The 27,564-nt window shown below is 41.5% G+C and overlaps 1 protein-coding gene across 2 annotated transcripts in view; it reads right to left on the bottom strand.

The window, feature by feature from the left end:
• Positions 1-210: 210 nt before the first annotated feature.
• LOC109891098 (F-actin-capping protein subunit beta isoforms 1 and 2) overlaps positions 211-27,564 on the bottom strand; it is a 32,471-nt gene continuing 5,117 nt past the window's right edge. The window contains exons 2-9 of one of the 2 annotated variants that reach the window (XM_020483400.2): positions 26,915-27,004; positions 5,231-5,352; positions 4,945-5,058; positions 4,246-4,504; positions 4,027-4,092; positions 2,583-2,659; positions 2,061-2,162; positions 211-1,386 (exon numbers count right to left, since the gene is read on the bottom strand). In XM_020483400.2, coding sequence (XP_020338989.1) covers positions 2,069-2,162; positions 2,583-2,659; positions 4,027-4,092; positions 4,246-4,504; positions 4,945-5,058; positions 5,231-5,352; positions 26,915-27,004 — 822 coding nt within the window. In that variant the 3' untranslated portion in view covers positions 211-1,386; positions 2,061-2,068. The remainder of the gene's footprint in view (positions 1,387-2,060; positions 2,163-2,582; positions 2,660-4,026; positions 4,093-4,245; positions 4,505-4,944; positions 5,059-5,230; positions 5,353-26,914; positions 27,005-27,564) is intronic. The other variant, XM_020483401.2, reaches the window with a different exon arrangement.

The raw sequence follows: 27,564 nt of genomic DNA, 5'->3' as shown, positions 1-27,564 counted from the left end.
CACAGTAACCTAAAATTTTTCCATTGGATAAACTGGTTTAATTCAATCTTAATCTTTAGATCGCCCAAGAACAAGTCTAGAGCCCAAGAACAAGTCTAGAGCCCAAGAACAAGTCTAGAGCCCAAGAACAAGTCTAGAGCAAAAAGTTTCAACCTTGTGAGTGATGGACATGATGCAGAAAAGAAGCAAAAGTTAAAATATTACAATAAATAGTTTTTTACTGTTTTTATTGTTGCTGGAGGCTCTAATAAAATATGAATCATTAGCTTTACAAAATAAAAACAAAATACAACAAAAAAGATTCCCCCCAAAACAGAAACTGTCAAAAGCTTCTTTCAAGATGCAAAAAGACAAAACTGTGACCCCCAACATAGACCAGGTGAAAGGGAGAAAGAGAGACCAAGAGAGAGACCGAGGTATCCAAATCATCACGTTATACACAGTGTAAGAGGGGGACTTAATGACATGGGTATACACAGTGAACCTAACAGTCCCTCCCCATGTTTTAGAGGTCTACAGCTCCATCCCGTGATCCAATGCGTTCAGACTCACAACGCATGCGGGTAAGAGTGGGACGAAGGTCAAACCATAGACCAATCCTTACAATACATAATATCTAGGGCCACCCTCTCCCATTCGTTTGCCATTACATCACCCAGAAAAATGACAGTTATATTTCAAGAAAGGTGGTGGCACAGACACTTTGATATAATGGGTACAAGAAAGAAAACATTGGTGGAAATGAATGACGATTTGTTAGCCCAGCCAAGCCTAGCTACAGTACAGTCTATCTGATTCTGTCCCCTAACCAGAGGATAGGAGAGAAGCTGATGTCACTCATTCAAAACAGACTCAGCTGTGACAGAGCTGTAGGGATTATAAACATTGCAGGTATAACTGTAAGATTATCATTAACCTAAAGAATACGATCATAATATTCATAACATGACAGAGAGAGAGACAGAGAGAGAGAGAGAGAGACAGAGAGAGAGACAGAGAGAGAGACAGAGAGAGAGACAGAGAGAGAGAAAGAGAGAGAGAAAGAGAGAGAGAAAGAGACAGAGAGAGAGACCGGGTGGGTGAATGGCTTGATAGCAAATGAGATGCCTCAAAACAATGCGTGAAAATAAACAAAAAAAGCTTAACATTCTCTTTTTTGTTTTTTCCACGAATGAACAAGAGTGCAGCACTTAAACAAGCATGGAAGGAGAGACGTACAAACAGAAAAAAGATGGTTGAGTAAGGTGGAGATACTGCGCGGGGAACAGAGAGAGAGAGAGAAAAAAAAAATAGCATCTCTAGCTTTGCTGTTTGCGTTTAAGCGCCTCCATCAGGTCGTTCTTCAGAGCCTCCTGCTTCGACTTGTCAGCCAGGGTCTGAACACTCCTGTCAGGGAAGAGGGAGTGAGAGAAGGAGTGAGACAGATTAAATATACACTAGATTCCAAAATCAACCTGTAACACAGATTCCCCTAAGCACTCCTGTAGATATTTTTGATAAATAAATAAAAACCTAAGCAATATGATAAAAAGTTTCACTCAGCCTCACAGAAGCTAAGGTGAAGCAAGTACCATAAAACATTACAATAGTTTCAGATATACAGGAGTGCCAAGGGAATTGGGGCCTATTTGGAACTCGACAATTAATAGATGCAGTAAAAGTGAATTTGTGAGAACGCAAATAAGATGGGTAGATAGAGGGAAAAATAGGTAGAGATATAGAGAAAATAAATTTTTCAACAAGTTGTGAGGATATCACATGGTCTCCAACTCTCTCTCACTGTAGAGAGAAGATGGCCTGTCTAGGTGCAATCAACATAAAAATTTTAGTCAGGTAAGTTAATCATCTAGGACTCTTCCTCATGCAGTTGGTTGTCTCAAACTGCATGTTGGCATGGTTGGCTTAGCTGCAACAAACGCTCCTTGAGAAACAATGTCAGCGTGTTGCAACTTTCTGGGAAACCACTCAATCACACAAACACCATGCCACACATGCAAGCGCGCACACACATTCCTCCAATGCCACAGACACACAGCCTGTTGTCCCATGCCAGACGATACCTCTGGCCCTAGTCAATGAAGATCTGGCGCTGGGTGAGGACCTGAGACAGCTCCTTCTGGAGCTGCCGATACTTTTGGTTATCAGGCAGAGAGTCAATAGATCTGGACCACAGTGGAGAGGAGAGGGAGAGGAGAAAAGGAGAAGAGGGACAGGCAGACAGACAAATGAGGGATGAATGGGCATAGAGAAGAGATAGGACAGGGGAAGGAGGAGGGAAATGGAAGCAAATAAACAAGGTTGAAAAATGTAGAACTGAAAGACAGACAATGACATGGGAAGCAGATAACACAATATGGCAGAGTAAAATGAGGGGAAATCAACAGATGAGCTGAAGTAGCCAAGGTTAAAACAGGCGTGTGGCTGACAGAGGCCAAACTAGAAATACAGTAGGAGACTGCAGGAGCCCATTAGTACCCATCTTCGACGTGGATGTCAGGTGTGCTGAGACTTGGAGCATCTGCAGCAGAATATAGTGACTTTATATCAATGTGACAAGTGTGTGGGTTTCCGCACTCACGTACCTTAAACCATTGACGATGTCCTTGGTCTTCCCAAAGTAGATCTCGTTGAGAGTGGAGCGAATCTTATTCTCCATATCCTGAGGTTAGAAAAATGAATTTCCACAACACTGATCTTGTGATAAACATATCAATAGATAGTGCCTTCAGAAAGTTTATGCTCCTTGACCTATTGCACATTTTGTTGTAACAGCCCGGACACAGTGAAAACATGTTTTTAGGATTTGTTGCTAAATTATACAGTTACACACACACACACACACACACACACACGGTGGTTCACATGGATTCCTTAGCTGAAATAATGCTAAAGTAACCCCATGTAAACCAAGTAAAACAGTGATATACATTTCTCACACATTGTAAATGAAATGCAGATATCTAATTGACATAAGTATTCACACCCTTGATGGCGATTCCAACTTTGTCATGGATCAGGGTTGCACATCTGGATGTGGGGATTATCTCCTATTCTTCCTTGTAGATTTTCTTAAGCTCTTTAAATTAGATGGAATTCAAGTGTGGACTTTGTTTGGGCCACTCAAGGACTTCCACATTCTTGTTCTGAAGCCATTCCAGTATTGCTTTGACTGCCCTTACCAGTCTCCCAGTCCCTGCCACTGAAAAGCATCCCCATAGCATGATGCTGCTACCACCATGCTTCATGGTAGGGATAGTGTTAGATGGGTGATGAGCTGTGCCTGGTTTTCTGCGACAGAGCACTTTACACTCAGGCCAAAGAGTTCAATTTTTGTCTCATCAGACCACAGAATGTTTTGCCTGTGATCCGAGTCTTTCACATGCCTTTTTGCGAACTCCAGGCGTGCTGTCATGTGCCATTTTCTTAGGAGTGGCTTTCGTCTGGCCACTCTCCCATAAACCTCAGATTGGTGAAGTGCTGTATAGACTTGTTGTTCTTCTGGCAGGTACTCCCATCTCAGCCAAGGAACTCTGTTGTTCTGTCAGAGTGGTCATTGTGTTCTTGGTCACCTCCCTGCTCAGTTTGGTAGGACGGCCACCTCTAGGCAGAGTCTGGGTAGTTTCATATTTCATTGAATTTCCCAAAATGCTATTTTTTTGCAATTCTAGAAATTGTTTTATACCCTTCCCCAGATATATGCTTCATCACAATCTGAGATCTATGGAGAGTTCCTTTGACTTCATAGTAAAGTTTCCGCTCTGACACGCACTGTCAACTGTGGGACCTAATATAGACAGGTGTTTCTTTCTAACTCATGTCCAAACAATTTAATTGGCTATAGGTGGACTCCAAGTAAGTTGAAGAAGTGACATCTCAAAGATGATCAAAAGAAATTGAGCTCATTTTGGGGTGTCATAGCAAAAGGGTGTAAATACTTATGTAAATGATACTTCTGTATTTCATTTTCTATACATTATGTCAGTGTGTGCATAACGGCATGCATATAGTAGGTGTAGTTCTACCCACCTCCACCAGGCGGCCGATGTTGGCAATATGTGGGGAAGACTCTCCAACTGTCTCGTCTTTCTCCATCTGGAAGAAGAGAGAGATGAGGGTATTGTACAGTCCAACAGTGGAAATATGTTGCAACAAGTAAACTAAGAGACTGATTACAAAACAAGACAGATTACGAGAGCATGTACCCCCCCCCCACATCCTCTCACACACACAGTTGTATGCAAGCACCTGTCTTGTCAGACTGCCACCCAGGTTCATGGTTCCAGACCCGGTCTTGGTCGTCTGGAGCCACAGCATAACGGTGGAGGTGAGTTTGTAGTGAGCGGTCCGTCCGCTGGACTTCTCCTGCACCTCCACCACATGGATGGAGTCCCAGCAGCCTTTGATCTTCTTGGAGCCGTCTCCAGCCTTCTTGATGAGGATGACCCCAGCAAAGCCATGATCCAAGTCCCACAGATACACAGATGATACACCACCCTCAAAGTACCTGACAACACATTACATTTTTTAAAATGTAACCTTTATTTAACTAGGCAAGTCAGGTAAGACAAATTCTTATTTACAATTACGGTCTACGAACAGTGGGTTAACTGCCTTGTTCAGGGGTAGAACGACATATTTTTACCTTGTCAGCTCGGGGATTCGATCTAGCAATCTTTCGGTTACTGGCCCAACGCTCTAACCTCTAGGCTACCTGTCACCCCTTAGGAGGGCATGGATATTTATGATAAGACTGTCATTGGTGGTATTACCAGGTTATTTGTTTTCTTCATAGACATGGCATAGCCAATGAGAATTGAGGATCCAAACAACCCACTTTATAATAACGGTACAAATGGTATTACTGTGGTGTAACGATACTCTAAAGTGTCAATAATGAGTCCGTCTGTTCCTCTCACATACTGACTTGGTCATACTGGTACTCACAGGTCTCTATACTGGTCAAAGGCATTGTTGGCTTCAACCTCTAGTTTGCGCAGGCGGGCAGATGGCATGGCACCATCGTCGATGGGTGGCTCATACTTATTACTCCATGGGGATCTGAGAAACAAGAATGAGCAAGAGAAAATCCCAAATCAATCCTTTGTCATGTATGACAAACAAATAATTGTAATGACATTAATTTATACCAGGCATGGTTTCTGAGGAGATGCATATGTGGGAATGGAAGTAAGATAGAGATAAAGGAGGAGCTGCAGGTTGTCAGTCCTACCTGTAGGAGTCACCGTCTCTGTTGTAGTCACAGAGCAGGTAGTCTTTCCCCACCACCTTGTCCCGGGCGATCTTCAGAGGCTGGTCCACAGAGGAGAGTAGGTCCTCACACAGACTGGGCACCTGGACACAGACAGAGAAAGTTCTCGCGACATGTTCCAACAACACACTTGATACTATTCGACAAGCTCACACAAACACACTTTCATTGACAAACTTACACGCAGACCTTCTCGCAAACTTACAGTGCCGTCAGAAAGTATTCACACCACTTGACCTTTTTCAAAATGCTGTTTTGTTCGAGCCAGCATTTCAAATGGATTCAATTGAGATGGTCTCACTGGCCTACACAGAATATCCCATAATGTCAAAGTGGAATTGTTTTACAAAATGTTGAAAAATTCTGAAAAGCTGAAATGGTTTGAGTCAATAAGTACTCACTGCCACAACAAAGGGGTTAAGTTCAGGAGTAAACATTTGCTTAACAAGTCACATATTACATTTGTGTGTAAAAAGTGGTTAACTTGATTTCTGAATGACAACCTCATCTCTGTACCCCACACATTCAATTATATTTAAGGTCGCTCAGTCAAGCAGTGAATTTCAAAAACAGATTCAACCAAAGACCAGGGAGGTTTTCCAATGCCTCAAAAAAGGTCACCTATTGTAGATGGGTAAACAAAAAAAACAGATTTTGAATATCACTTTGAGCATGGAAGTTATTACACTTTGGATGGTGTATCAACACACCCATTCACTACAAGAATACAGGTGTCTTTCCTTACTCAGTTGCCGGAGAGGAAGAAAACCGATCTGGGATTTCACCACAAGGCCAATGGTGACTAAAACAGTTGAGTTTAATGGCTGTGATAGGAGAAAACTGCAGATCCATCCTCAGTTGCTACTGGTCAATGTTTTCAGGCTGGTTGTATTGGTGCTAGCTATGTACCAAGCTAAAGCTAGCTACCCCATAAGATGTGGTCAAACATAGTTTGGTAAACACATTGTTCGTGGCCGGTGTTTGTCGACTTTTTTGTACAGCTTTGACAGTGTTCCTGTATCTTTTTTGACACGCAAAGACACAAACGGCGTCCCATAGTATGCATGTTGTGAAGCTAATAGCAGTATAACTCCGGTCGGGCAACATCTGGAAAAACAGCGCACTTGGTAGCGTATACTGGTGCTCGACCAGTCGGCGAACACCCTCGACAGAACGGTTGATTGTCCTTAATTGATTTCGCCTTTGAGTTGTCTCGCTGAAATGTTCTTACTCTTTCAAAATGACTGCTCGACTTGTTGACTTGCTTGATCCACACAGCAGACATTGTGTGGGCTAGGTTAAGGAATGCTGTGTAGCGCAAAATTTTGTGTGGCACCATTACATCATGTACCTACGTTATATAGGTATGCACGGTAGAGCTTTGACATCGGTTTTTAACATCTGTGTTAAACTAGATATTGATACCGATGTTGGCATTTTTAGCTAATATCGTCCGATTCCGAAATATGTTCACCGATATATTGTGCATCCCTAATGTGTATGCTTGTAATCAGCAAGGACTAGGGAGCTTTTTTAGGATAAAAATAAATGGAATGGCGCTAAACACAGGCTAAATCCTAGAGGAAAAACCTGGTTCAGTCTGATTTCCAGACACTGGGAGACAAATTCACCTTTCAGCAGGACAATAATCTAAAACAAGGCCAAATTTACACGAGTTGCTAACCAAGACGACATTGAATGTTCTTGAGTGGCCTAAATAGAATTGAATAATACATTTTTTTTAAATCAGCAAAAATAAGACTTGAAAATGGCTGTCTAGCAATGATTTTTTAAAGTACAAATATTGTCCAATCCAGGTGGGCAAAGCTCAGAGAAACCCAGGAAGACCCACAGCTGTAACTCAGGGATGTGAATAATTACATAAATGAGATTATTTCCTTTTTTTATAAAAAAAAAACCATGTTTTTACTTTGTCATTAGGGGGTATTGTATGCGTGTGTGTGTGTAAGTCAAGAGGTAAGAATACTTTCTGAAGGCAGTGTACATGGTCAAAATGTTCTCCAAAACACTTTCTAAAAATAAGGTCTCTTAAATTCACTCAGAGATTTTTTGAAGCATACTGTACAATTTTATACAGTGTATTTAAACCAGGTACCATAGTAACTTGCGAACAACAGATTTCAAATACAGCTAATATGATTTGGAACCGATCAATATGTTTTCCCCCCCCATCAACCCACAAATGCTCTGACGAAGGCCTTGAGGCCGATACGTAAGGCTTAATAAAGAGCAGTGAAACTATCAAGAGCAGTGTGCGGGTTTCTTCTTTTTCCTCAGCCAATCAACCCACTCTACAAGCACATTTAAAGACAAAGAGTAATGACTCACATACTTTGAATCTTTAATTTAGTCAAAATTATATTCTGTGACAACCGGTATGGATCGACATAGATTTTAATTTTTACAATATCATCTACAGTATAACATTTTAATACAGTGCTAAATTAAATGAAAAGTTCAACAAATTGGACAACTTCACATTCAGTATTGTCATAGTTTGGTTGAGTATAAAACCATCTGAATGGAGAAAGCCTATTAAAATAAATTAATTTGTTGCCATTCAAGGGTGATACACTACATAAAAACACAGGTCTCGACATGAACACTTATCCTCTTGTCCAGGACAAGAAGAATATAGATTTAATAAATTCACAATATCAAACAATTACTCCAATCAGAATTGGATCAGAGCAGCAAACATCGGAATATTCAAATCTATTTTTAATCTACATAAATAAAAAAAGCCTACATGTCAAAGTGTAGGTGATATGCATATTGGCTACAGCCTCATGTCCAAACCAAGGCTGACATGAAGGACCAGAACATTTTGCCAAATTTTAAAAAGAACCCTACTTGACAAATACACCGAGTATACCAAACATTAGGAACACCTTCCTATTATTGAGTTGCACCCCCCTTTGCCTTCAGAACATCCTCAATTCGTCAGGGCATGGACTCCACAAAGTGTCGAAAGCATTCCACAGGGATGCTGGTCCATGTTGACTCCAATGCTTCCCACAGTTGTGTCAAGTTGGCTGGATGTCCTTTGGGTGGTGGACCATTCTTGATTCACACAGGAAACTGTTGAGCATGAAAAACCCAGCAGCGTTGCAGTTCTTTTAAAAAACGGTGCACTTGGCACCAACTACCATACCCCGTTCAAAAAGGCACTTAAATCTTTTGTCTTGCCCATTCACCCTCTGAATGGCACACATACACAATCCATGTCTCAAACCCTTCTTTTACCAGTCTCCTCCACACATATACACTGATTGAAGTGGATTTAACAAGTGACAATGAAAACGATTATATGCACACAATAATACAATTATTGTTTATAGTATAATAGATTGTTTAAAACAGTTATATGCTATGCAACAAGAACAATTTCCCTAATACTTTTTACATGGACATCTGAAAATCAGGCTACCTGATGGGACTTTTGATCAACGCAGAAAATGGCCATTCAAAATAAACATTCTACGACAGTGACCATGTTATTTTTGGTTTAGCCTATTTGATTCGGAGTTCAGACAAAATGTGTATGTGAAAACAATTTCTAAGATGCATACTTTGTTTTTCTCGAGCTCACTTCACACTAGAGGGAGGCTTGCGCTACTGGTGCTGGCACATGCGCAGATCAAAGACACAGCTTGACCGCCAAATTAAGCTGTTTACATGTCCTAATAATTCAAAAGATTGCTTAAAAACGGCTGGTTTTCTGAGCAACGTATGCGTACTTCGATTTTGACCTTTCGCCAATTAAGATATGCAGAGTAAGGTGTTTACATGACCATTTCAATACGCTGCCTCCTGCCATAAGTTTAATATCGAATTAGTGTGCATGTAAACATATTCAATAAAACGATCATAGCGTTCACCTGGATAATCTCATTGGAAGATCAGGTGTTAATGTTTTGTATACTCTGGTGTACAATTAATTCATTAATGCCCGAGAGGGTGTGGTATATGGCTAATATACCACGGCTAGGGCTGTTCTTACGCATGACGCAACATGGAGTGCCTGGATACAGCCCTTAGCTATGGTATAATGGCCATTTACCACAAACCTCAGGTCCCCTTTGCTATTATAAACTGGTTACCAACGTAATTAGAGCAGTAGAAATCAAATGTTTTGTCATACCCGATCACGGCTTTCAGATATACAGATTTCAGCCTATCAGCATTCAGGGATTGAACCACCCAGTTTAATCGGGCTCCCGAGTGGCGCAACGGTCCAAGGCACTGCATCTCAGTGCTAGAGGCATCACTACAGTCCCTGGTTCGATTCCAGGCCATCACAACCAGCCATGATTGGGAGTCCCATAGGGCAGCGCACAATTGGCCCAGCATTGTGCGCTGGGTTTGGTGGTAATAGGGTTTGGTTGGAATAGGCCGAAATTGTTCTTAACTTAGTTCAATGAAAATATATACACTACCGTTCAAAAGTTTGTAGTCACTTAGAAATGTCCTTGATTGAAAGAAAAGCAAATTTACAGTGCAGACATTGTTAATGTTGTAAATGACTATTGTAGCTGGAAACGACAGATTTTAATGGATTATCTACATAGGCGTACAGAGGTCCATTATCAAAAACCATCACTCCTGTGTTCCAATGGAACATTGCATTAGCAAATCCAAGTTTATCATTTTAATAGGGTAATTGCTCATTGGAAAACCTTTTTGCAATTGTGTTTGCACAGCTGAAAACTGCTGATTAAAGACTGGTTGAGTATCTGGCGCATCAGCATTTGTGGGTTTGATTACAGGATCAAAATGGCCAGAAACAAATAACTTTCTTCTGAAACTCGTCAGTCTATTCTTGTTCTGAGAAATAAAGGCTATTCCATGCGAGAAATTGCCAAGAAACTGAAGATCTCATACAACACTGTGTACTACTCCCCTCACAGAATAGTACAGACTGGCCCTAACCAGAATAGAAAGAGGAGTGGGAGACCATGGTGCACAACTGAGCAAGAGGACAAGTACATTAGGGTCTAGTTTGAGAAACAAGACACCTCACAAGTACTCAACTGGCAGCTAAATTAAATAGTACCCGCAAAACACAAGGACATTTCTAAGTGATCCCAAACTTTTGAACGGTAGTGTATATACAGTACAGGTCAAAGGTTTTAGAACACCTACACATTCAAGGGTTTTTCTTTATTTTGACTATTTTCTACATTGTAGAATAATAGTGAAGACAGCAACATTTTTGAAATGACATGGAATCATGTAGTAACCAAAATATTTGAGATTCTTCAAAGAGCCACCCTTTGCCTTGACAGTGTTGGAATTGGCCTAACTTTGATAATTGAGATAGGAAATGAAAGAGACTGGGTTATGTCCGAAGTGAATGGTTCTATGAAGAAAATCAATGGACATCTGTGGATTAGATGAAGGAATGTGTTGAGGTCAGGAGGTGAGGACAGATTCTCTTAAGGGAGTAATAAAGGTTTGTTATCCTGTTACCCTCTTTATTAGCTTCATGTAGAGCCATAAAATGTAAGGATTGGAGGAGTGTTTAAACTTGGTTAAAGCTTATCTAATGTCCGCGAGTTATTTACTCTGAAAAATAAGAACCTAACAACGGCTTTGCACACTCTTGGCACTCTCTCAACCAGCTTCACGAGGTAGTCACCTGGAATGCATTTCAATAAGGGTCAGTTTGTTATATCTGGAGTACTTCTCCTGTCCTATTCGGTGTCCTGTGTGAATTTAAGTGTGCTCTCTCTAATTCTCTTTCTTTCTTTCTCTCTCTCGGAGGACCTGAGCCCTAGGACCATGCCTACCTGACATGATGACTCCTTGATGTCCCCAGTCCACCTGGCCGTGCTGCTGCTCCAGTTTCAACTGTTCTGCCTAATTATTATTGGACAATGCTGGTCATTTATGAACATCTTGGCCATGTTCTGTTATAATCTCCACTCGGCACAGCCAGAAGAGGACTGGCCACCCTACAGCCTGGTTCCTCTCTAGGTTTCTTCCTAGGTTTTGGCCTTTCTAGGGAGTTTTTCCTAGCCACCGTGCTTCTACACCTGCATTCCTTGCTGTTTGGGGTTTTAGGCTGGGTTTCTGTACAGCACTTTGAGATATCAGCTGATGTACGAAGGCATATATAAATACATTTGATTTGAATTAACAGGCGTGCCTTAAAAGTTAATTTGTAGAATTGCTTTCCTTCTTAATCCGTTTGAGCCAATCAGTTGTGTTGTCACAAGTATACAGAAGATTTGGTAAAAGACCAAGTCCGTATTATGGCAAGAACAGCTCAAATAGGCTAAATGAAATTACAGTTCATCAATACTTTAAGACATGAAGGTCAGTCAATACGGAACATTTCAAGAACTACTAAAGTTTCTTCAAGTGCAGTTGCAAAAAAACATCAAGCGCTATGATGAAACTGTTCTCATGAGGACAGCCACAGAAATGGAAGACCCAGAGTTATCCTTTGCAGCAGAGTTAAGTTCATTAGAGTTACCAGCTTCAGAAATTGCAGCCCAAATAAATGCTTCAGAGTTCAAGTAACAGACACCTCAACATCAACTTTTCCGAGGAGACTGTGTGAATCAGGCCGTCATGGTTGAATTGCTGCAAAGAAATCACTACTAAAAGAACACCAATAAGAAGAGACTTACTTGGGCCAAGAAACACGAGCAATGGACATTAGACCGATGGAAATTTGTTATTTTGTCTAGAGTGCAAATTTGTTATTTTTGGTTCCAACCAACATATCTTTGTGAGACGCGGTGTGTGAATGGATGATCTCTGCATGTGTATTTCCCACCGTAAAGCATGGAGGTGGTGTTATGGTGCTTTGCTGGTGACACTAATTCATTTAGAATTCAAGGCACACTTAACCAGGGTGGCTACCACAGCATTCTGCATATACACAGAATCAGCTACCACAGATAAAAAATCCCAAAACGTTGGGATGGCGTATTTACTAGGCGAGTCAGTTATGAACAAATTCTTATTTTCAATTACGGCCTAGGAACAGTGGGTTCACTGCCTTGTTCAGGAGCAGAACATATTTTTACTTTGTCAGCTTGGGGATTCGATCTTGCAACCTTCCGGTTACTCGTCCAACCACTACCTGCCACCCCATTATTATTAGTGGGGCGGAAGGTAGCCTAGCGGTTAGTGGGACTATCATTTGTTTTTCCAACAGGACAATGACCAAAACACCTCCAGGCAGTGTAAGGGCTATTTGACCAAGACGGAGAGTGATGGAGTGCTGCATCAGATTACCTGGCCTCCACAATCCCGACTTCAAACAAATTGAGATGGTTTGGGATGAGTTGGACCGCAGAGATGAGGAAAAGCAGCTAGCAAGTGTCAGTATATGTGGGAAGTCGTTCAAGACGGTTGGAAAAGCATTCCAGGGTTGAGAAAATCTCAAGTGCGTGCAAAGCTGTCAAGGCAAAAGGTGGAAGAATCACAAATATATCTTGATTTGGTTAACACTTTTTTGCTTACTACATGATTCCATATGTGTTTTCATAGTTTGTCTTCACTATTATTCTACAAATGTAGAAAATAGTACAAATAAAAACCCTTGAATGAGTAGGTGTTCCAAAAAAACGTTTTACTGGTAGAGAGAGCGAGCGAGGTAGAGCGAGCGAGCGAGCGAGGTGTAGCGAGAGAGCATGTATACACACGCTATTTTGGCAATATCACCCAGCTCTAGGTGTGTGTGTGTACGGTGTAGACATTGTCCCACGTCAGATTGAGGTCTGCACTGATCACTCGCATAAACACATATGGGATAGCTAAAAAGCAGTCCGGCTACAATATGCTGTTTTAATATTTGAAAATGTTAACAAGGTGACATCGTCCCCTGAACCCCCTTTCATCCTCAAAAGTTAATTTGTAATGTGCACAACATTTGCTAGCGTCTGCTCGCTGAACCAGTCTCAAAAAGTCAAGGATGCTAACGCCAGTTCACACACATTCAATGCTGAATAGTCCCACTAGCTAGCTAGCATAGTGAAGTTCTAGCTAATGCATAAATGAGTAATCATGAAATGCCTGTTCTGCTGTGATTCGTGTGCAGAGTCCCATTGCACAGCTGACTGCTCTCTGTAATATTTGGCCAACAAGATAATTTTGCAAAGTAGTGAGGCACAGTGGCAGCTCTCAGAGTCAGATACGGGGCGGCAGGTAGCCTAGGGGTTAGAGCGTTGGGCCAGTAACCAAGTTTGCTGGAGCGAATTCCTGAGCTGACAAGGTAAAAAAAAAGAAAAACCTGTAGTTCTGCCCCTGAACAAGGAAATGAACCCACTGGTTTATAAATAAGAATTTGTCTAAATAAGAATTTACTCTTTTTTTTTTTTTTTAAACATGCAGATTTCTGAGGACAGCCCCGTACAACTTCAACAAGCTGGCAAACTAGCTATGGCCATTCAAACAAGCTTGGCATAGGGTGCTAGCTGGAGCATAGTTTGCCGTAGTAGCCAGTGCAACATAGCTACCGAGAGCAGAGTGATTTTCAGAAGATGAGTTCCTCTTCCGACGCAAGACAATGGGGGGACAAATAAGTTATCTTTGGCAAGAGCTGGGTAGACTGCAGCGGTTGAGAGAGGGCATAGTGTGCGTGAGAAAAAGATGACAAGGAGACGAGAGAAATCTGGCATATGATGTCCCTGAATGAGGGGGAAGATGAGGTTAAGCCAATTTTCCCTCATTCCATGTCTACTTGCTAAGTGGGAGAGAAGGTGACACGTAAATGAGAGGGGGAGAGAATATGATAAGAATTTGAATGACAGTCTCAGGGGATAAAGAGGGTACAAATGACGACTCAGTGACATGGACCCCCCCCGCCTCACTTCAGAACACACAGAGACCATGCCTGCTCTGTTCCACGGACACAGCCCCACACCTGGCAACCGCCAGACACACAGAAACAGAGGGGGGGACAGAAGGCAGGCAGAAGTGGGAAACTGGGGTAGAAAGTAGAATCAAGAAGGAAAGAGAATGGTTTAGGCGACAGAACAGTATAGGGGGGGAAAGGATGACACTAGAAGGAGGTGAGCTCAGGTGATTCCCAACCGTAAGGAGTGAGTGTAAGGAGAGGAAGGGGCTAAATGGGCTCATGTAGAGTGATTGACAGCGTTACTAATGAGCGCTAACAACCAGATACAGAGGAGCGGGCTGAGGCGGTCAAGGAGAGTGCTGGTGCCCAGGGGAGTGAGTTGTCAAAGGGGAGAAGAAAGGAAGAGGAGCAGACGAGGGTCTGAAGGGATATGATCCCCCCCAAAAATGTGGAGAACAATCACTAGAGAACGTGTGGTTTGATTTCTTTCTGATTCAGCTTAATCTGTCAGATGTTTTTGCAGTACGGGAGATTTCAAGCACAGTCTTGGCAGTTAGTAGGTAGTCTAGAAGTGTACTGTAAGTCTGTATAAGCTAGCAGAGTTCCTCAACTCCATAATGTAAATTAATGGAGATGAGTGTGTGGACTGTATCTCCGACTTCGTCGAGTCGCTGTCAGTCGATACTCCTGAAAATGTTAATTGCTACATACATTTTTGGACTTAAATGATTTATTATATACACCCAATGAATCTTGAAGAATATAAGTTATACATACCTCATGAGTTTAGTTTAACTTTCATACCATATCAGAGCTCAAAATAATATTGCAATGTTTGTAAACAATATGAATGCAAACAAACACTGTATAACCTAAAAACATGGTTAAACTCATTTTAAAATGGCATGGATAGTAAATTCTTGCATCCATAGCTCTGTTATGAATTTAGAGTGGTTCCATTCACCGAAAGGTTGCTGGATCGAATCCCCGAGCTGACAAGGTAAAATTCTGTCGTTATGCCCCTAAGCAAGGCAGTTAACCCACTGTTCCCCGGGCGCCAAAGATGTGGATGTCGATTAAGGCAGGCCTCCGTACCCCTCTGATTCAGGAAGACACATTTCAGTTGTACGACTGACTAGGTATTCCCCTTTCTCCAGGCCAGTTCCTCAGATTTGTACCGAAACAGAATTGGGGAAGGTGCTTTGTTACAGTTTTAATTAAAATAAATTCTAGCTTTAAAACCCTCACTGTGCACCCATTTGTCCTCTGTAGCTATGTGCTTTTCTTTGTTTGCTGAAATCCCCTATCAGATAAAATGTTAACCAAATACAACCACAGACAGTCGATACAAGGGAACAGAGACTCGATGTAGTCGAAGGTACACTCCGCCCAAGGTCGGTGCAACCCAACACCCCCGAGATATACATATCATGGAGTTCAGAAATCTAGCTGTGTGTAAGCTTAATAACTATGACAATTCAATCAGTATTGATTGATACGAGCTTCCGCATAACAAAACATGTAAATATGTTAAGTATTCATCTACACCAGTGGTTACCAAATTTATAGTCCCGTAGTTACAATTTCAGTGAGGCTCTCTTGTTCAGATATCGGTAAGTGGACTGGCGGCAGGGCATGGAAGTAATTTTTTCCAACAATTGTTTGCAGACAGATTATTTCACTGTATCACAATTCCAGTGGGTCAGAAGTTTACATACACTAAATTGTGCCTTTAAACAGCTTGGAAAATTCCAGAAAATGTCATGGCTTTAGAAGCTTGTCAGGCTAATTGACATAATTTGAGTCAATTGGAGGTGTACCTGTATTTCAAGGCCTACCTTCAAACTCAGTGCCTCTTTGCTTGACATCATGGGAAAATCAAAAGAAACCAGCCAAAACCTCAGGAAAAAATGAATTAATTGTAGACCTCCACAAGTCTGGTTCATCCTTGGGAGCGATTTCCAAACGCCTGAAGGTACCACGTTCATCTATACAAATAATAGTATGCAAGTATAAACACCATGGGACCACGCAGCCGTCATACCGCTCAGGAAGGAGACACGTTCTGTCTCCTAGAGATGAACGTACTTCGGTGCGAAAGTGCAAATCAATTCCAGAACAACAGCAAAGGACGGCAAATGCTGCAGGAAACAGGTACAAAAGTAGCCACAGTAAAACGATTCCTATATCGACATCACCTGGAAAAAAATACAGCTGTTTGACCATAATGACCATTGTTATGTTTGGAGGAAAAGGGGGAGGCTGGCAAGCCGAAGAAAACCATCCCAACCATGAAGCACGGGGGTGGCAGCATCATGCTGTGGGGGTGCTTTGCTGCAGGAGGGACTGGTGCACTTCACAAAATAGATGGCATCACAAGGAAGGAAAATTATGTGGATATACTGAAGCAACATCAAGACTTCAGTCAGGAAGTTGAAGCTTGGTCGCAAATGGCTCTTCCAAATGGACAATAACCCCAAGCATACTTCCAAAGTTTTGCAAACTGGCTTAAGGACAACAAAGTCAAGGTATTGGAGTGGCCATCACAAAGCCCTAACCTCAATCCTATTGAAGAATTTGTGGGCAGAACTGAAAAAGCGTGCGCGAGCAAGGAGGCCTACAAACCTGACCTCAGTTACCAGCTCGGTCAGGAGGAATGGGCCAAAATTCACCCAACTTATTTTGGGAAGCTTGTGGAAGGCTACCCAAAACGTTTGACCCAAGTTAAACAATTTAAAGGCAATGCTACCAAATACTAATTGAGTGTATGTAAACTTCTGACCCACTGGTAATGCGATGAAAAAAAATCTAAGCTGAAATAAAATCTCTCCACTATTATTCTGACATTTCACATTCTTGAAATAAAGCGGTGATCCCAACTGACCTAAAACAGGGAATTTTTACTAGGATTAAATGTCAGGAATTGTGAAAAACTGATTTTAAATGTATTTGGCTAAGGTGCATGTAAACTTCAACTGTAAGTCCTTCACAATAGTATAGGGCTTGCCTGTCCTAGCCACTCGGTAGCTCACCATATACGACGCTTCTATCCCCTTCTTATTAAATGGTATCGGTTGCTTTTATACATGTCTTAGTACTAGAAAGTAATCTTAAATCTCACTCCAAAAAAACTCCTGTGGCTTATTTTTCAAATTGCCATGTTTTGTTTATGGTTTCAGGTTTCATCAAGTTGTGAGATGTGTAAATGTGCAAAAGTACTATAAACACACTGTGGCTGAGGAAAGGCACTACTCCCAATACAAGTGAACCCCAAATCAAAATGTAGTTCATCATATTTGCACTTCTTGGATGGTCCAACGATGGTCCTGTCTGTTCGGTGCCTTCCTGGGTAAGGATGCAGTAGCTCTTCGGCTGCATCAGATTCACAACTGTCAGTGTCCATGCTAGCTGGGATAACAACAAAATATAGATTTAATGATGCTAGCATTGGATGTGCTCGTGGAAGCAGAACAACTGGTGTCCGTCAGGTGCAGGTGTAGTACTGCTGGTAGTAGCAGTACTACCAGTAGAGCTGTTAATGTGTCTGAGCGTGAGCCATAGTTTTAAATAAAAATAAATTTAAAAAAAATCTATTTTTCGAGCAAACCGAATGAGCAGCAGCTACGTTTGGCTACATACAGACCGTTAGTTGAAGTCCCGCGAAAGAGTAACGGTTAATGTGATTGGATGTTAATTTAACATTGTGTTATTTTGCTGAACACTAGATGGTTTAATTTTATTTTTGTCAATGAAACGAGGCTACTCAGGCAAGAAAAAAAGTAAAATATAAAAAGGACTGTTTTAAAATGTGAAAAACATTACAACAATTATATTTAAAAATGTGAATTATATTTTTATTTGGTGTACCCGACGGCATTGGGCATAACCCTTCTCCTTTGCCAAGATAATCCATCCACCATGTCAAGAAGCTGATTAAACAGCATATTCATTACACGGGGGTACCTTGTGTTGGGGATAATAAAAGGCCACTAAAATGTGCAGTTGTAACAATGCCACAGATGTCTCAAGTTGAGGGAGCATGCAATTGGCATGCTGACTGCTGGAATGTCCATCAGAGCTGTTGCCAGAGAATTTAATGTTAATTTCTCTACCATAAGCCACCTCTGTCCTTTCAGAGAATTTGGCAGTACATCCATCCGGCTTCAGAACTGCAGACCATGTATACGGCGTTGTGAGCGGTTTGCTGATGTTAACGTTGTGAATAGAATGCCCCATGGCAGCGGTGGGGTTATGATATGGGCAGGCATAAGCTACGGACAACAAACACGTTTGCATTTTATTGATGGCAATTTGAATGCACAGAGATATCATGACGAGATCCTGAGGCCAATTGTCGTGCCAGTCATCCGCTGCCATCACCCCATGTTTCAGCATGATAACACACTAGAGGCCGACCGATTAATAGGAATGGATGATTAATTAGGGCCGATTTCAAGTTTTCATAACAATCGGAAATCTGTATTTTTGGACACCTTTATTTAACTAGGCAAGTCAGTTAAGAACACATTCTTATTTTCAATGACAGCCTAGGAACGGTGGGTTAACTGCCTAATTCAGGGGCAGAACGACAAATTTTTACCTTGTGATTCAATATTGCAACCTTACAGTTAACTAGTCCAACGCTCTTACCACCTGCCTCTCATTGCACGCCACGAGGAGCCTGCCTGTTACGTGACTGCAGTAAGAAGCCAAGGTAAGTTTCTAGCATTAAACTTAAACAAAAAACAATCATAATCACTAGTTAACTACACATGGTTGATGATATTACTAGTTTATCTAGCGTGTCCTGCGTTGCATATAATCGATGCGGTGCGCATTCACAAAAAAGGACTGTCGTTGCTCCAACGTGTACCTAACCATAAACATCAATGCCTTTAAAATTAATACACAAGTATATCTTTTTTAAACCTGCATATTTAGTTAATATTGTCTGCTAACATGAATTTATTTTAACAAGGTCAACTGTGTCACTTCTCTTGCAACAGAATCAGGGTATATGCAGCAGTTTGGGCCGCCTGGCTCGTTGCGAACTGTGTGAAGACTATTTCTTCCTAACAAAGATAGGCAATTTCGCCAAACGGGGGATGATGTTACAAAAGCGCATTTGCGAAAAGCACAATCGTTGCACGACTGTACCTAACCTTAAACACCAATGCCTTTCTTAAAATCAATACACAGAAGTATATATTTTTAAACCTTAGCTAAAAGAAATCCAGGTTAGCAGGCAATATTAACCAGGTGAAATTGTGTCACTTCTCTTGTGTTCATTACACGCAGAGTGAACTGCCTCCTACTCTGACCCAGATGCTAATATATGCATATTATTATTGGATAGAAATCATTCAAACAGTTTTAGAAACTTCAGAGTGTTGTCTGTGAGTATAACATTACTCATATGGCAGGCGAAAACCTGAGAAAAATCCAACCCGGAAGTGGGAAATCTGAGGTTTGTAGTTTCTCAAAGCTTGGCCTACCGAATACAGTCTGTGGAGTCAAGTTGCACTTCCTAAGGCTTCCACTAGATGTCAACCGTCTTTAGAAACTTGTTTCAGGCTTCTGCTATAAAGGAGGGGCTCATGAGACCTGTTTGAGTCAGTGGACTGGCAGAGTGTCTCAGGCTCAAGACGCACGCTCCCGACAGAGTTAGCTTTCGTTTCAGTGCTTTTCTTCAGACATAGGAATTCTCCGGTTGGAACATTATTGATGTTTTATGTTAAAAACATCCTAAAGATTGAATCCATACATCGTTTGACTTGTTTCTACGACCTGTAACGGAACTGAGTTGTCGTCTGGACGAAGTGCTCGCGCCTCATGAAGATGGATTACTGGGCTGAACACGCTAACAACAAGTGGCTATTTGGACATAAATGATGGACTTTATGGAACTAATCAGTCAGTTATTGTCAAACTGGGATTCAAAGGTAAGTGACTAATTGTAATGCTATTTCTGACTTTTGTGACACTCTCCTTGGCTGGAAAATGTCTGTACGCGTTTCTGTGGCTAGGTGCAGACCTGACATAATCGCAAAGTCTGCTTTCGCCGTAAAGCGTTTTTTGAAATCTGACAGCGGTTGCATTAAGGAGAAGTTTATATTTCCATGAATAACACTTGTATAGTTTATCAATGTTTATGATGTGGCTCTCTGCACTTTCACTGGATGTTTGTTTGGGACAATGCATTTGAACACAACGCGCCAATGTAAACAGATCTTTGGATACAAATATTAACTTTATTGAACAAAACATACATGTATTGTGTAACATTAAGTCCTAGGAGTGTCATCTGATGAAGGTCAAAGGTTAGTGAATCTTTCCCTCTCCATTTCTGATTTTTGTGACTCCTCCCTTTGTCTGGAAAAATGGATGTGTTTTTCTGTGACTAGGTGCAGACCTAACAGACCTGAGCAGAGGGAAAGTGCACCAAAAGAGTTGCTTTCTCAGTTGCAAAAGCAGCAAGGACTTTTCACAAAACTGCATTCAGTAAACGGAATTGCGAGAACTAGCTGTCCCAAAATTGCTAAACACAGCAACCCAGTCGCTGAGGGCAAATTCGTTAAAGAATGTTTAAAATGGACTCTGCAGCAATACTTTGCCCTGACAAGAGCTGTTTGAAAATGTTTCCCTGTCAAGACGAAGAGTTGAGGGCAGAGAATATGGAACAGTTGAAAGACAAGGATTTCACATTTCTCCTTGGCCCTGAATGAGAGCAGTGATGCACGTGACACGACGCAGTTGTTAAGATTCTTACGAGGCATAACACCAGACTTTGAAATTACAGAGGAGCTTGCTTCAGTGCAGTCAATGAAGAGCACAACCACAGGGAAAGATAAGGGAGGTTAATAAGTGTGTGGCAAAGCTGGTACGGAGTTTCGAAAATTTATCCAGTGTGACTACTGATGGTGCCCAAACTTGACAGGAAAACCTGTTTGCCTTTTGAAAAGGATATAAGATCAAGTAGCTGAGTTGAACCCAGATCAGATTATTTTTTTCCTGCATTGCATTATTCATCAGGTGGTGTTCTGTAAATGTGTTCTGAAAATTAGCCATGTTGTGGATACAGTCACTAAAGTGGTAAACTTCATAAGAGCAACATCTTTAAACCACAAGCAGTTTGTCTCACTGTTGGAAAACAGTCGGATCATGCAGATCTCCCCTACCACACAAACGTGAGAAATGCTTAAAAAAATGCTTAAAAAAGGTCTGGGACCTGAAGTCGGAGATTGCGGAGTTTTTGCAAATGAAAGGAAAATGTGGATTTCCCTCAACTGCAAGAAAGAATGGTTGGCAGATTTTTCCTTGCCCGTGGACATCATGGCCCTCATGAATGAACTAAATTCCAAACAAGGGAAGTAGAAGCCAACAAACTCACACCTTCCATCCCCTACTAGTATGTTCCCTATCAGACAACCAGTGGGAGAAGTATCTAAAATCGCTGCTGCGTGCTTTGAACTGTGATTTCGTCGTTTTGAGGCTTTCAAAGTGTTGGAAAATATCATGCTGCTGGTTTCCTCTCCTTTCACCTTCAATGTGGATAACGCTCCCACTGACCTGCAACTTGAGCTTATCGATCTTTCAGTCTTTTCCCTCTGTGTAGTTCATTGCATATTGAATAAAGAAAATACCTACCAAAAGTAGAACATGGATGTGGTTTATTTCTGTGCATGCTAAGGAAAATAAGTAGCATATCAGGACATGATTTACAGTAGATATATCGGTCAACACAGTCCTACACATGTATAATCCTGTAATATGATTCTGGCCCACAAAGGCAAAAATATATTCTAATGTGGCCCTCCATGAAACATAATTGCCCAGGCCTGGATTAAGGCCCAATGAATTTATGTAAATGAACCGATTCCCTTATATGAACTTTAACTCAGTAAAAATGTAAAAATTGTTGCATTTATATTATTATTCAGTATATATTTGTAATGTAGACAGATTATTTGTTTCTCTGTGGAGCACTCAGATTTGCATGGGTGAGGTCATGTCAGTGTGTATATGACTGAGTGGTTTTTATTGTTATTTATTAAGGATGCCCATTAGCTGCTGCCAAGGCAGCAGGCTACTCGTCATGGGGTCCAAACAAGAAAAGGGCAATTATATCACCCCAAAAAAATATTTAAAAAAAAGAAGTGTTCATCATACGACACCTATACAATACAAAATGTTGAAAACCACAATAAAACAATATTACAACAATAAAGTGTGTGTGTTAGCGTATACGTCTCTTCACAGTCAGCGTTGTTCCATTAGGTGTAGTTTATTTTTTTACTGCTTGCTTGAGTTATTTGATGCGGAATTGAGTTCCATGTAGTACTGTGAGTTTCACAGTCTTGTGGACTGTGAAGAGACGCCTGGAGACATGTCTTGTGGGGTATGCATGGGTGTCAGAGCAGTGAGCTAGTCGTTTGAATTGACGGCGCCGTGCTTTCAACATGTCAATACCTCTCACAAAGACAAGTAGTGATGCAGTCACTCTCTCCTCTACTTTGACCCAGGAGAGATTGGCATGCATGTTATTGATGTTAGCTCTCCGTGTACATTTAAGGGCCAGCCGTGCTTCTCTATTCTGGGCCAACTGTAGTTTGCCTGTGTCCCTCCGTGACACTTGACCGGGCAGTAGTCCAGTTGCAATAAAACTAAGGATGAGCCTATTCCTCATTTGCCATACCATAAGTTAAATACATACAGTACCAGTCAAATTGAACACACCTACTCATTCCAGGGTATTTCTTTATATTTACTATTCTCCCCCCCCCAAAAAAAAAATATATATATATATATTTCAAAATAGCCACCCTTTGCCTTGATGACACCTTTGCACACTCTTGGCATTCTCGCAATCAGCTTCATGAGGTAGTCACCTGGAATGCATTTCAATTAACAGGTGTGCCTTGTTAACGGTTAATTTGTGGAATTTATTTCCTTCTTAATGAGTTCGAACAGTCAGTTGTGTTGTGACAAGGTAGGGGTGGTATACAGAAGATAGCACTATATTGGTAAAAGACCAAATCCATATTATGGCAAGAAAAGCTCAAATAAGCAAAGAGAAACGACAGTCCATTACTTTAAGATTTGAAGCTCAGTCAATACCAAACTTTAAGAAGTTTCTTCAAGTGCAGTCGCAAAAACCATCAAGCACCATGATAAACTGTCTCTAATGAGGACCGCCACAGGAAAGGAAGACCCAGACTTACCTCTGCTGCAGAGGATAAGTTCATTTGAGTTAGCAGCCTCAAATAGCAGCCCAAATAAATGTTTCAGAGTTCAAGAAACAGACATCTCAACATCAACTGTTCAAAGGGGACTGCGTGAATCAGGGCTTCAAGATCAAATTTCTACAAAGAAACCACTACTAAAGGACACCAATAATAAGAAGAGACTTGCTTGGGCCAAGAAACACGAGCAATGGACATTAGACCGATGGAAATCTGTACTATGGTCTGATGAGTCCACATGAGATTTTTGGTTCTAACCTCCGTGTCTTTGTGAGACGCAGAGTAGGTGAACAGATTATCTCTGCATGTGTGGTTCCCACCGTGAAGCATGGGAGGAGGTGTGATGGTGTGGGGGTGCTTTTCTGGTGACACTGTCAGTGATTTACTTACAATTCAAAGCACACTTAACCAGCATGGCTAACACAGCATTCTGCAGCAATACGCCATCCCATCTGGTTTGGGCTTAGTGGGACTATCATTTGTTTTTCAACAGGACAATGACCCAACACACCTCCAGGCTGTGTAAGGGCTATGTATCCAAGAAAGATAGTGATGGAGTGCTGCATCAGATGACCTGGGCTCCACAATCAACCAACCTCAACCCAATTGAGATGGTTTGGAATGAGATGGACTAAAGAGTGAAGGAAAAGCAGCCAACAAGTGCTCAGCATTTGTGGAAACTCCTTCAAGACTGTTGGAAAAGCATTCCAGGTAAAGCTGGTTGAGAGAATGCCGAGTGTGCAAAGCTGTCATGAAGGTGGCTACATCGAAGAATCTCAAATATTTTGATTAATTTAACACTTTTGGTTTTTACATGATTCCATATGTGTCATTTCATAGTTTCGATGTCTTCAGTATTATGCTACAATGTACAAAATAGCAAAAAAATAAAGAAAATTAACATGTAGGCATCCAAACCTTTGACTGGTACTGTGTGGTAGTCAGACTAACATAATGCAATAGAACAATGTAGATTGTAGAAAAATGAGATCACCAAAGCAGCGCAAAATGCCAGATTGGCCCTAACGTGTGTTTCTCGGCCCTAACGTGCGTTTCTCGGCCCTCCTATGTCAGATGATCATGGACCTTTTGCAGCAGACACTCCGTTGTCTGGCTTATTGTTTAAAAAAATAATCATAATTTCTCTTTCTCCCCAATCTATTTGAATGTGACTTGTTGGTCTAGGAATAGCCTACTATTTCATGATCAACCATTGAATGAATCTATAGGCCTAACGGAGTTCCCACTCAGAAAGTTGTTTGCGAATAGCCTTATTAAAAACATTGTACAGCAATACATGAGAGAGAGAACAACTGCAAGAGGAAGTTTAAACAAACCTGATACTTTTCTGCTTTACTTGAGAAAATTGTAGGTAAAATAAATTGTGCCATCCAAATACCCCTCCTTGCAAACCAGACAGACAATAGGCTATAGGCCTACACATAGGCTACTGTTCATAAAAGTTGCAGTAGCCAACACATTACTGACAAACTTATAAAGTAATATATATAAAATGTTCCAAGTGTTTATTAATGTCCTTGAATTGCTTAACAGGCAATCAGGCATAAGCTCCCGCTGCAGCACTTTCATTAAACATATGATGAATCATCTAACAACTTCATCTTGTTTGTTTACAAATGGTGCATTTATATAGATGGACTAAACCAAACATTATGAACACTGGCACCTACTACCATACCCCGTTCAAAGGCAAACTTTTGTCTTGCCCATTTACCTTTTGAATGGCACACATACACAATCCACGTCTCAATTGTCTCAGGCCTTAAAAATGGTTATTTAACCTGTGATCTGCTCCTTGTCAGTAACAACCACATGGCTGAGCTCTAATCACCACTTCATTAAGTTAGGATTCCTATTTGACTCAGCCATGCCTCCTTGTCCGCCAACATTTCCTCATCTCCCAGCCCTTCTAATGCGACTAGCCCTGATGCGCCTCCCTCTTTCCCCCCTGACCTGTTACAAAGTTTTTCCGTGCAGGCGGTCACTGAGTTGGAGGTGCTAAAGGAGCTCCTTAACTTGACCCCAAAAACCATCTGGGTCAGATCCTTTCTTCTTTAAAGTTGCAGCCCCCATCGTCGCTGAGCCCCTCTCCTCTCTGGAGAGGTTCCAATTGCTTGGAAGGCAGCCATGGTGCATCCTTTATTTAAAAAGGGGGAGATTCATCTGATCCTAACGGTTATAGGCCAAATTTAATTTTGCCCCGTTTATCAAAAAGTGTTGGAAAAACTTGTCAATAATCAGCTGACTGGCTTTCTTGAGGTCTATAGTATTCTCTCTGGTATGTAATCTGCTTTCCACCCAGGTTATGGATGTGTCACCTCAACCTAAAGGTCCTAAATGATGAAACCATGGCCCTTGATTCTAAGCAATGTTGTGCAGCTATTTTCATTGACTTAGCCAAAGCTTTTGATAGGGTAGATAATTCCATTATTGTGGGCTGGCTAAGGAGTATTAGTGTCACAGAGGTCTTTGGCTTGGTTTACTGACTAACTCTCTCAAAGAGTGCAGTGTATAAAGTCTGCTGTCTCAGCCCATGACTGTCACCAAGGGAGTACCCCAAGGTTCGATCCTAGGCCCGACTCTCTTATCAATTTACATGAACAACATAGCTCAGGCAGTAGGAAGCGCTCTCATCCATTTATATGCAGCTGATATAGTCGTATGCTCAGCTGGTACCTCCCCTTGTGTTAAACGCTCCAGAACAAAGCTTTCTTAGTGTCCAACAAGCTTTCCCTGCCCTTAACCTTGTTCTGAACACCTCCAAAACAAAGGTAATGTGGTTTGGTAAGAAGAATGCCCCTCTCCCCACCGGTGTAACTACTACCTCTGAGTGTTTAGAGCTTGAGGTAGTCACCTCATACAAGTACTTGGGAGTATAGACTTGGTTTACTCAATCATAATCGCACCTCTCTCACCCCAGCTGCCAAACGAACCCTGATTCAGATGACCATCCTACCTATGCTCGATTACGGAGACATAATTAATAGATCGGCAGGCAAGGGTGCTCGTGTGGCTAGATGTTCCTCACCAGATTTGACACCAGATTTGACACATCACTGCGCTCTATACACCTCTGTAAACTGGTTGTCTATGTACCCATCGCAAGACCCACTGGTTGAAGCATATTTATAAACCCTCTTAGGCCTCATTCCCCCCTATCTGAGATACCTACTGCATCCCTCATCCTCCACATATAACACCCATTCTGCCAGTCACTTTCTGTTAAAGGTCCCCAAAGCACACACATCCCTGGGTCGCTCCTCTTTTCAGTTCGCTGCAACTACAGACTTGATTATGTTGGAGGCGCTTCCATTAGACAGATCTCTGCTATATCATGGATCAAGAGTTGACGTAAGGCCAAATAAACAGGTTGTTTTTCCAGCAGCAGACTATGATCGATAATGTCAAAAGCTGCACTGAAGTCTAATAAAACAGCTCCCACAATTGTCTAATTATAATTTTTTCCCCGCCAATCATCAGGTCATTTGTAAGTGTCGTACAGTTGAGTGCCGCTCCCTATAAGGTTGTCTTCTGCTGGAGACTCACCAGGTCGATGAGGTCACTGAGATTCTTCTCAATCTGCTGGGGAGGAAGACGCCTCATCAGGTCCAGAGCACAGTCCAGCTGCTGGTCATTCTGAAACACACAAAATAAGAGTCAGCTTTTGATACACATTCCAACACAAAATGTATAGTTCTGCAAAAGAAAGTCTAAAAGAAAGTTGCACTTGCCCTTTGTCAAAAAAAAATTTATTTTACAGGAGAAAATGAACTTGATCCTTGCCAAGTTCAACCCTGCAGAAAGAGTCAACAGCTTAAGCTGGTCTTGGAATATAAGAAGTTGACTGTTCACAGTTGATTTTCATGAATCTTTTAAAAGGAGATTAAATTAACTTTAAAGTGTTTTAGTTTAAAATGCATCCCCATCACTGTCTGCATTTAAATCAACCAAAATAGATTGAATTGACCACAGAGCCCAAAAAGTTCCCAGCCTCCCACACAGCCCCAGCAGAATGAGGAGGCAGCCAGCGATGGATGCATGTTACATTCTTACGGTAGATACGACAGAGCCGAGCCAGGCCGTGACTAGGGTATGTAGAGAACATTTACACCCTGACAACAATAGCCATACACTCACTCACTGCATCCTAAGATTACATAGGTCATGGAACTAGCTGCTCATGGTTTCAGTAACAG

This window comes from Oncorhynchus kisutch, linkage group LG5 (assembly GCF_002021735.2).
Source record: "Oncorhynchus kisutch isolate 150728-3 linkage group LG5, Okis_V2, whole genome shotgun sequence".
Classification (NCBI taxonomy): Eukaryota; Metazoa; Chordata; class Actinopteri; order Salmoniformes; family Salmonidae; genus Oncorhynchus; species Oncorhynchus kisutch.
Note: the sequence above shows the minus strand (reverse complement) of the source record. Positions and strands in the feature narration are given on the sequence as shown.